Raw genomic sequence first — 11,515 nt, 5'->3', positions numbered from 1 at the left:
ATTAAATAGCTTTTAAATACTTTTATTGTACTAAACATATGATAGGGAGTTTGATTTCTAACACAGAGGAAAGGGAATAAAAATAATTCAAAGAATGCAATACAATTAGTGAGACCAGATGACAGAATGAGGACTTTAATATAGAAACCCACAAGATGTCAGCTTTTAGCAATGGATACTTAAGAAAGGGTCGTGGACTTATAATTTATGCACAAAAATCATATTATATAAATTTAGTAATTTTTTTTCCAAGAAAATATTGCTTAGTTAAATTCTCATTAGACCATGATCAAAACTCCTTTGGTAGCTTTTAATCAGAATGAAACACCATTATGCAAATCCTGTAAAATAAAACAGAGGCTTGTAAATATTACCACAAGAAAGTATCTTCCTTAGAGTTATAATTATCTAACAGATCTACATGTTCTTCATTCTTTATTTCAAATCAACTTACATATATACAATATGTAACAGGGAACTCACAAAATCCTTAGTCTCTCAAGACAAAAATCTATTACTTCACATCAAAACTGTAAAGCCTTTGAAATCTTCTCTTCCTGTGTTGAGTACACTGTACAGTAATTATCTTATATTTGTCTCTAAAGGCAACACTAAATTTTACTGAAGTTTTACATAAACAGTAATGCAAAATCACTTGCCTTAGAGCAAAAAATTCCACAAATGAATACCTTAGCTAAGTAATCAGACAGCTCACTACAGACATTTTAACACAGTTGTCCTCTTGGCACTTTGAAGATTTCACTTCAAAACCTGATTTATCCAAACCAGACTGAAGTTTAGAACTATTTTGAAAGAAAATTAAACAAACATGAAAACAGTATCAAGGTGCATAATTTCAAAAATTCACTGAGTGTTGGTACATAAAGGGTTAATCAATTAAAAGGGATTTTAAAAGATACCCGAGTGATTTTTGTAGCTAAAGAATGCAGCATTAAGGGTCTTTATGGATGTGCTGTCATGAACACATACATAAATAAGCCAGACTTGCATCTCTGTCACAGAAAAAGAGAATATTTTTTTACCTTCCCTTCCAACTTCAAAAAGTTAATTTTAAACAAAGGAGAGCAAACATATTTTGAAGTATTCAAAAGAACAAATGGAAGAACTAAAAAATAAAAGATGTGCCATTTAAAAATCACTAAGGAGTCTTGACAAGGATGATCCAAGAAACCTTTCCTTTGCTTCTCATCCACACCAGTGCATGCAGCTGGTTCAATAGTATACATCAACTTGAGATCTGCTAAAAGTAAAGTCTGGAAATAGCATAGGTATTCAATGTCCTGAATACATTATTCTGGTGTTTTTTAGAAAAAAAAAGTTCTCTCCGTTATGCAACGTAGTGGTATTGATTGGGGTTGTCTTTGTCTCTCTCCATGTAGTCTCTATCTATGAGAGATTCAATTCTTTTTTTCAAGTCTCCAGGCTGTAAGAAAAGATCAAATTGGTATTCTGTTTAGTAATATAAATGAAATATAAAAAGAATTTTTTATTTTCAATCCCACTATAGTAAAATGAGGGCGGTAATCTTTATTTTCAAAATTGGCTCTATAAATTGTATAACAAAATACATCAAATTAAAAATGCATTTCTAAATATAAAAATATATAAACTCCTGGTAAAACCTGCTGACTTCCCCCTCTCATTGTTAAAGAAAACATTTTAACATTTGAATCTTTGATTTTGAGTCAACCATTAAATTCTACACTACTTATTTTTTCATCTTTTAGAAGGATAGAAAAGAATAGAAAAAAAATAATAAAAAAGACAGTTACCTTTCCCGTAACTGGTGTTCTTTGAGATGTGTTGCTCATGTCCATGCCATATTAGGTGTGTGTGCTTGTGGGAAGGTTTTCCCTCAGTGGTATCTGTAGAGGACTGGCTCTGGTCTAATCTAATCGCCTTTTATGATGAGATTACTGGTTCAGTGGATGAAGGGAAAGCAGTGGATGTATTGTTTCTTGACTTTAGCAAAGCTTTTTACACGGTCTCCCACAGTATTCTTGTCAGCAAGTTAAGGAAGTATGGGCTGGATGAATGCACTATAAGGTGGGTAGAAAGCTGGCGAGATTGTCGGGCTCAGCGGGTAGTGATCAATGGCTCCATGTCTAGTTGGCAGCCGGTATCAAGTGGAGTGCCCCAAGGGTCGGTCCTGGGGCCGGTTTTTTGTATTTTGCGGATGATACTAAACTGGGAGGAGTGGTAGATACGCTGGAGGGGAGGGATAGGATACAGAAGGACCTAGACAAATTGGAGGATTGGGCCAAAAGAAATCTGATGAGGTTCAATAAGGATAAGTGCAGAGTCCTGCACTTAGGACGGAAGAATCCCATGCACCGCTACAGACTAGGGACCGAATGGCTAGGCAGCAGTTCTGCAGAAAAGGACCTAGGGGTGACAGTGGACGAGAAGCTGGATGAGAGTCAGCAGTGTGCCCTTGTTGCCAAGAAGGCCAATGGCATTTTGGGATGTATAAGTAGGGGCATAGCGAGCAGATCGAGGGACGTGATCGTTCCCCTCTATTCGACATTGGTGAGGCCTCATCTGGAGTACTGTGTCCAGTTTTGGGCCCCACACTACAAGAAGGATGTGGATAAATTGGAGAGAGTCCAGCGAAGGGCAACAAAAATTATTAGGGGTCTAGAACACGACTTATGAGGAGAGGCTGAGGGAGCTGGGATTGTTTAGCCTGCAGAAGAAAAGAATGAGGGGGGATTTGATAGCTGCTTTCAACTACCTGAAAGGGGGTTCCAAAGAGGATGGCTCTAGACTGTTCTCAATGGTAGCAGATGACAGAACGAGGAGTAATGGTCTCAAGTTGCAGTGGTGGAGGTTTAGATTGGATATTAGGAAAAACTTTTTCACTAAGAGGGTGGTGAAACACTGGAATGCGTTACCTAGGGAGGTGGTAGAATCTCCTTCCTTAGAGGTTTTTAAGGTCAGGCTTGACAAAGCCCTGGCTGGGATGATTTAACTGGGAATTGGTCCTGCTTCGAGCAGGGAGTTGGAGTAGATGACCTTCTGGGGTCCCTTCCAACCCTGATATTCTATGATTCTATGGTGCCCCCTGGAGTGGCGCACACATGCGCTATAAGGGGCGCTGCCAGCTCCTCCCACCCTCAGTTCCTTCTTGCTAGAAACTCTGACAGTGGGGAAGGAGGACGGGTTGTAGAATGGACATGAGCAACACATCTTAAAGAACACCAGTTACGGAAAAGGTAACATTCTTTTCTTCTTCAAGTGCTTGCTCATGTACATTCCATATTAGGTGACTCCCACGCAGTGCGAATGGAGGCAGGTAGGAGTTCACCAACGCGTAGATTGCAACACAGCTCTGCCGAACTCAGCATCATCTCTGGCCTGCTGAATGATGGCGTAGTGCGCTGTGAACGTGTGAACTGGGCTCTGCAAATGTTCTGAATAGGGATGTGCGCCAGGAAGGCTGCCGAAGACACCTGAACTCTGGTTGAGTGGGCACTCACAATCAGTGGCAGCGGAACTTGTGCCAGTTCATAACAGATCCAGATGCAGGAGGTGATCCAGTTGGAAACCCTCTGCGAGGACACTGGGAGGCCCTTTTCCAGGTGATCTCTGGACTGGGAATAGACAGTCACGAGCCACTGCTGTAAGGGTCGCATCCAGAGCCTGACATGGCAGACGACATATGTACATGCTGCCATGTGTCCCAGCAAGGGCAGACAAACCCTGGCCCTGGCTAGGGGGAACATGGAGACTACCATGCAGAGGTCCATCAATGCTTGGAACCTCTCCTGCAGCAGCAACACTCTGGTGCAGGTGGAGTCGAGCACCGCTCAGATGAACTCTATCCTCTGCACTGGAACCAACGTCGACTTTTGTCGTTTACCAGCAAGCCCAGGATCTGCACGTGGCCAACATCCCTTTTGACTTGGGACCTGGACTGACCTTTGATCAGCCAGTCGTCAAAGTACGGGTAGATCTGGATACCCTGATGCCTGAGTTAAGCTGCTACCACTGACGTGCACTTGATAAACACCCTTGGTGCTGTCGCAAAGCTGAAAGGGAGGACCACAAACTGGTAGTGGTCTGATCTCATCATGAAGCATAGGAAGCGCCTGTGTCCTTGGAAGAACGCTATATGAAAGTACTTCAAGTTAAGGGTGGCATACCAGTCTCCTGGATCCAGGGAGGGGATGACAGAGACCATGCGGAACCTCAACTTCTTTAGGTATTTGTTGAGATCTCGTAGGTCCAGGATGGGCCGTAGATCACCCTTGGCTTTTGGGATTAAGTAGTACTGGGAATAGACCCCCTTGTTCCTGTACTCACGGGGAACCTATTCCACCGCACCCAGCTGCATCAATCCTTCTACCTTCTGTGCGAGGAGACTCTCGTGAGAGGGGATCCCTGAAGAGGGATGGTGAAGCAGGGTGGGGGGTAGACAGAAACTGTAGGATATAACCCTGCGCCACTGTACTGAGGACCCAACGGTCTGAGGTTATGGTGGTCCATGCCAGGAGGAAAAAAGAAAGGCTGTTGGAAAAAGGCGGGATAGATAGATCTGGGGTATAGTCTGGTAGGTCTGAGTGCACCCTAAAAATGCCTGCTTGCTCCCCTGCTTATTGCGGGTCGAGCCTGATTGGGTGGAGGGAGCGGGTGGGTGGCTTGCGCGGAGTTAGTAGCCCCTGCTCTTTTTGTGGGGCAGCTCCCTTGGCTGTGGTTTCAACTGCTTACAGACTGGACCGGGGATGTACAGCCCTAGAGTTTTCAGGGTAGTGCGGGAGTCAGTAAGCTCAATGGCCTTAAGATGTCTTTTCTGCAAACAGGCCTGGCTGTGGAAGGGAAGGTCCTGCATTGACTGCTGAGCCTCTGTTGACAGACCCAAGAGGAGCAGCCAGGATGCCCACTGCATGGAGATGGCCAAGGCCATAGCACAAGCCGCAGAGTCAGCCACATTTGAGAGAGCTGCCCAGAGAGCTGGCATACTCTCTGGCATACTGGCCACTTCGTTGAGCGTGCCTCCGAGGCATGACAGCTCAGAGCAGGCGAGCGCTGGTGGGACTCCATGATGGGGAGCGGTGTCACTGAGATGCAGACACACGGTAAGGTCCCCAAGCAGGTTTACCCTTGGACTGGGCTACCGCCAAAGCCGGTGTGGGCGGCATCGGTAACGACAGGATCTCCTACACTGCCTGCAGGGTCTCTGGTGTCAACGGGACATCTAGATGACGGAGGTCCTCGTCACTGTCTCAGGTGGCAGGCATAGTGCCCAGTGGGCTGGACCACTGAACTTGAGCTGGGGCCCGACTCCCTGATGGAGGCATCAAGCCACCCGCCACGGGTCTTTATTCTCCTCTGGGCCTGTCCTTTCCCTTATGGGAAATGGGGGATCTTCCCCTTGTGGTTCTCTTTGGCTTCTTGACCGGAGCCGGGGAGGGGGGATCGGTGCTGGCTCAAAGACGGTGCTGGCGGGGTGCTCTGCACGGACGCTGTAGTGCTTGAGGCCAAGTTGGACCTGGATGCTGGGGTCAGGGACTCCAGCAGGAGCGACTCCAGGTCTGACTCCATCAGGAGCGCCCTCAGACAGATGTGTCTGTCCTTTTTTTGTTTGGGTTTGAAGGATTTACAGATGCGACACTTGGCGCTTGTGTGTCCTTTGCCTAGACACCTCAAACAATTAGCGTGCGGGTCGCTGATATGCATAGGCCACTTACAATAATCGCAGGGCTTAAAGCCTGGGGACCAGGCTAGCATTAGCACTAAGGGAACTATTAACTATTTTACAACTACTTTACAGGAAACGTTTGGAAGAAACACTGAATGAAACAAAACGATAGCCGAAGCAGCAGATGTTCCAGCACTGTCACTGGCGGCAAGAAGGAACTGGAGATGGGGGAGCCGGCAGCGCCCCTTATACCGCAGCATGTGTGCGCCACTCCAGGGGGCGCCAGAGCCGTTCCCCTACGGATACCACTGAGGGAAAAAATGCCAGTACCAGTGCATGTGGCGAGCACACACACCTAATATGGAATGGACATGAGTGAGCACTCGAACCAGACATTTAAAAAAAATTCTAGTATGGATTGAAAGGAAATTGAGTTCACTTACCTTTACTGGAAATTTCAGCTGATTATACAATTCAGAAACAAGAAGGTTATGGCAGAGTGTCTTTCTCATCTTCATTATTCGTACAATAGCAGCATCAATCTGATATTGTCTATCTTGAAACACTCTTTCAGTTGTGCTAACCTGTTCTTCAACCTAAAGGACAAGACAACATGCATCAAGCAGTCTTTCAATTGCCAATTTTCCTGTCTCTGAATGTTTGTTTAAGCTTTAGGGAAATATACAATTAATAAGTGGAAGGAAACAACATTCATTTATTCTTCTCTTTCTGACAGACAAGCACACACACCTAAAACCTGGGCTCTCGGATGTTCTGATGCTGTTAAAGGAAACTAAGGATACAAATGAAGCATATGCAAAGCAAATTCACATAGTTCTTATAAAGAGTAAACTTGATAAACCAAACTACAATTAAAAAAACAACAGTATTTATTTAATTAAGAAATACATCAATACAGATGAGGTTTCTACTAAACCTTAATGTATATGAGCCTTCTGAAATAGAGAATAATTCCAGGACTGTACGCTTCAAGGAGTTCTGTATGCTAAAGACAAAGAAAACAACTGGACATGCTAATTAAACACGTCAATCATGCTGACCCCAGGAATTGGGATCCATTCCCAAAGTCATTCACAGCAACAGAGGGGATGATAATTATTTCAATAACTCTCTTATCTCCAAATAAAAACCGTTGATGTGTTAACAGCATTACTTCTGTTCTGTTCAATCAATGTGATGTCAATACTTCAACTACATTGTCCAAACAATTAAGATATATTGAAAGGAATGTGAGCTCATACCAATTTAGGACACAAACGGACTACCAATGAGACTAGAAATATTTCTCCCCTCCCAGGATGAGAAAAATATTGCTGGAAATGCAGAGACTGTGTCAACTCAGCCAGGACATATAGGTAAGCAAGGTACAATATCAGTTTAATCAAAATAAATGCAAAGAGTAAGAGTATTTTAATACATACTGTTTCTTTCATCTGTATTTGGTTGATCTTTATTCTAAACAATTTATGCTTGAAGTCACCATTAAAGATGAATTTGTCTCCATCTTCTACATCCTTGCCTTTTGGATTTTTAATCAATACCCGTGCTTTCCCACAGGCCAAACTCTGCAAGGTTCTTCGCAATTCACTGTCCTCTGTAAACAGGTTAAAAATACAATAAAAAGCTGACTGTAACTTTGAAATATTAAATTGTTAATTTATAAAATACAAGTTAAAACATTCCTCCTTTTCTGACGTATATTGCTAATAATTTCTTCTAACTCATTCCTAATTATGCAATGTAATTCACAACTTTAAAGGCCCAATCCTGCAGATCTTACTTATACCTAAGAACTAACAGTATTTCAACATTGTACAAGACATGAACAAAGACGTGGCCCCAGCCTCAAGGAGTTTACAATCCAAAAAAACCAAAGATCAGACAAGAATGTACTAGGAGACTTAGAGATTTTAAAAAAAGAAAAAAAGGGGGTAAATTGTGTTACCCTGAGCTTCATCAGTGGGTACTGTGATATGAGTATGTTCTAACATGAATATTATGCTAACAGAAACAAGTGGACAACTGTTCATGCTACCAGGAAAACATTTATGCACTAAAAATAATACGATACGGAAGAACTAGAAACCAAGGAATGACATAATAAATCTTAATATGTAAAACGCAAAGTCAAAAGCAACTTTGGTGTTAGGCAAAACAAACATGAATACACTAAACATTAAACTTCATGAAGACTTTTGTTAAAGCCCTGAAAATTTCTAAGTGAATATGCATTTTGTTGTTCTCTGCCTAGTCTCTTGAATACCATTGCCTGCAATATAAAAACCATAATAAAATGAGTTAGGATAGCACTGTGTGTAGACCTGTGAACTGAAATAGCAAAGATTTTGCAAGCTAGAGCTGAAGTGCATTGGAAGAGTTGAGTAAAATGATAACATCATTAGGTTTAAAATTAGCCCTTTTAGTTAGAGAATAGTTTAGCTTTCACATTCCTGCAACACCACCATTAAGAAAACCCTTTTTATTCCTTCTTTTGATGTAAGGGAGTGGACGGACAATTATTTATAAAGATATTAAATTTACAAAAATATTAGATTGCAATAATTAAACAATCACCTATACGCTTTATGTTTTTGAAGCACTATATCTGAAGCACTATAAAGAATGGTTACTCTCCATTAACTGTGGTTCTTCAAGATATATTGTCCACATTCCACTTCTGGTGTGCATGCATCCCAAGCACAGAAAATTGGATTGTTTTTGAATAGCAGTTGAGGCCACAACTGTGCCCTGTAAACTGCGGGTATGTCTATACAGCAATTTAAGCCCAGGTCTGAACCCAGGCTCAAGCCAAACACCCCTTGTGTCTATACTGCAATTGTGCTAATCTAGGGCTCAGACCCAAGGTCCCAAGACCTGCCAGGCTAGAGGCTCCAAGCCTCTGGGACCTAGGGTCCGAGCCCTATTGGTTTCCTGTGGGTATGTGGTCCCAACTTGACTTAGGTCCTAGATGTCCTCCAGATATATCCCGAAGTTCCTGGCAGCAGAGGAGCAGTGCTGCAGGCAGCCAGCGCAGTGGCTCTTGCTCCTGGGTCCACCCTGCCCTATCTGCGGCTGTGGGACAGGAACGGCCAGGCAGTGCGCACTGTGAGGGTGATAAGTGGGAGCCAACCCCAAAACTTCCCCGCAGCCTCCTGAAGATCCATTATCCCTGCCTCCCAGGGTGCAGCAGGAGCAGGGATAGGGGATCCTCAGGCGGTGCTGGAGCACATTGCACCCCAAGCCTCGGGCATGCACTTCATCACTCTGCAGCCGGCAGCAGCCAGACTGGTGTGTGTGTGTTTTCCTCTGATACCTTCATTTTATGTCAAATTTCAAAACAGACAGACACCTTCTTTGAACTTCCCACTTTAAAAATTAAGAATGGCAACATTTCATTTAATAATTTGACAGTCCTGGAGAGATTGATGTTCTAATTATCCTCAGAATAGATGCACATGGGCATTTTCCTGCCAATATGACTCAGCTTAGAGCTGGAGAGCCCAATTCTCACATTAGTTGGTAGTTGACTAGCAAGCCTTCTCAAACTGCAGTCTTTCTACTGAGACAGCCACCAAAGGAGCTACTTATGCCGTTTATGTATTCATGTGTTCCTTATGGGCACCCGAGTCCCATTAATAGCACCACTGCAGTTAGGAAACAGGGTGGGCAAGAGAGTTTGTCCACAGTGCTACGCATTTGAAGGGCTAGAGTGTCGACATGGGGGTTGAGGATGCTAGGTATAGGGTTACTGGGGATAGGGTTACTTTGACTTGGGTTTGTGCTCTACAGTGTGGACTTCAAAGCCCTAGGTTTGAGCACGGGTCAGAAAATTCTTAATCTAGGGTTAAAATGCAGGATAGATGTTAAAGCCCAGGGTTCTCTGACACACATCAGCTGACTTGAGTCCCACTAACCTTAGGTTTACATTGCTGTCTAGACATAGCCTCTCTGGTGCTGCATAGAAGAGGATGAAAAGGGGAAGTGGCAGCAACCACTCTTCACTAAAACAGAATCCACCTGATCTAGGGCTGCAAACTAGCAGATAAGGCATGCGGATCATGGCATACATGTGGACAACATACCTTGAAGAACCAGTTACTACACCATAAGTAACCACTCTACTCTTCTTCAAGTTATGTCCATATGTCTACTTCTGGTGACTCACAAGCAGTGATATCACATTCTGAAAGTGGGTGATCACAGTCTACTGAAAGGATGTCTGTAAGACAGCTCTGTCAAAGTGTGCGTCAGAGGTTGCTGGAGCTCTGGTGGAATGGTTCCTATCTGCATAGGTGGGTCCAAACACACACTCAGAGCAAGACAGTCTGAGTTTCATTTAGATAGTCTTTAGGTGGATATAGGCTGACTTTTCATCCCCTCAGCAAAGGCCAGAAACAGTCTAGGCAAGCTCCCGAATGGTCTTATTCTGTCCAAATAAGAGAGTCCCAACAACATCTAACGTGAAATTTAACTTCCCCTGGATTAGCACAAGGATTGGGAAAGAAAATTGACAGGTGAATCACCTGATTCAGGTGAAAATCTGAGACAACTTTAGGAAAGAACTTTGGGTGAGGTCCTAATGTCACTTTGCCCTTATGGAATACTGTATACAGGGGTCCTGCTATGAGGACTTGGATCTGTCCTATTTTTCTGGATGAAGTTTTAACCACTAAGAAGATGGTCTTCATAGACAGGTAATATAAAGAGCAAGTAAATAAAAGTTTCAGGGGGAGGCCTCATTAACCCTGATAATACAACAGTGAGGTTCCAGAGGGACAGGATTTCTCGGACTAGAGGAAAGACCTGAAGCTCTTGAGGAACCTAGCAACTGTTTGGTGTGAAGACAGATCTTCAGTTGGAAGATGAGCAGAAACTGCCATTAGATGGACTTCCATAGAAGTAATTGAGAGTCCCAAATGCATTAGGGCCAGTAAGTAATAGTTGCTACTGGGTTTTCTAGTGGGAGTAGGTGCTTCTACATTGCCCAAAAAAGAACCTCTTCAATTTAGCTGAATAAGTTACTCGAATGGAATCATTTCTGCTACAAGCCAGAACGTTCTGGACTTCCATGGAGCAGATTCTGTCTGTGGCTGTTAGCCAGCCAGCATCAGCCTGCAAGGTGCAGCGATGCTGGGTTTGGGTGTAGGATCTGGCCCTCAGTTTGTATGATTACATCTGGCTGAACCATAAGTGTGATTGGGGGCTGTGTTGACAGGCTCATCAGCTCAGACTACCAGAACTGTCTGGGCCATGCTGGTGTTGTCATTATCACTCTGTTTGAGCTTTTTCAGGATCCTCTGTATCAGTGGAATGAGTGGGTAAACACGAGTCCCAAAATCCAGGGGATGCAGAAGGCCAGATCCTCCTCTAGAGCAAAATACTTGGCATTGCTTGTTCTAGTCTATGGCAAACAGATCTATCCTTGGGCATCCCCATTTGTAGATGTAGATGTCTTGCAGAAATGTGTTCTTGACTGAACGCTTGTGTATTGTGTGCAGAATTGATCTGCTACGGTGTTCTGCAAGCATGAAAGATGTAGGGCCAAAAGTGTTACTTGGAGGCTGATACACCAGTCTCAGAGATGGATTGCTTCCTGGCAGAGAGGTAATGAGTGTGCCCCTCCCTGCTTACCGATGTAGTACATTGCTGTAGTATTGTCCTTCAGTACTTGGATTGTGGTTCCTCAGAATACGGTGGGTAGGAATGCCATGCAGACTTGGCTAACAGCTCTTAGCCCTAGGATATTATGTGGAGATTTACTCCTTGTGGGGGACAGATCATAGTCCCTGCATCTTAAAATGGTCCAGATGAGCTCCCCATCCAAGAGTGGAC

At 43.7% G+C, this 11,515-nt stretch overlaps 1 protein-coding gene and 1 long non-coding RNA gene across 2 annotated transcripts in view; one reads left to right on the top strand and one right to left on the bottom strand.

Moving 5' to 3' along the window:
* Positions 1-244: 244 nt before the first annotated feature.
* The window catches only part of CUL4A (cullin 4A), an 82,868-nt gene continuing 71,597 nt past the window's right edge, over positions 245-11,515 (bottom strand). Inside the window, exons 18-20 of the mRNA XM_084617504.1 lie at positions 7,105-7,277; positions 6,106-6,258; positions 245-1,444 (exon numbers count right to left, since the gene is read on the bottom strand). Of these exons, the coding sequence (XP_084473630.1) occupies positions 1,349-1,444; positions 6,106-6,258; positions 7,105-7,277 (422 nt within the window). The 3' untranslated portion in view covers positions 245-1,348. The remainder of the gene's footprint in view (positions 1,445-6,105; positions 6,259-7,104; positions 7,278-11,515) is intronic.
* Positions 3,022-6,076, top strand: LOC311514815. Its single transcript, XR_014709945.1, has 3 exons — positions 3,022-4,225; positions 4,824-5,099; positions 5,795-6,076. It is a non-coding gene; the product is annotated as an uncharacterized lncRNA (long non-coding RNA).

Source organism: Lepidochelys olivacea (assembly GCF_965140295.1).
Source record: "Lepidochelys olivacea isolate rLepOli2 genome assembly, chromosome: 1".
In the NCBI taxonomy this organism is placed as follows: Eukaryota; Metazoa; Chordata; order Testudines; family Cheloniidae; genus Lepidochelys; species Lepidochelys olivacea.
The sequence above is the reverse complement of the archived record's forward strand: the minus strand, read 5'-3'. Positions and strand labels throughout refer to the sequence as shown.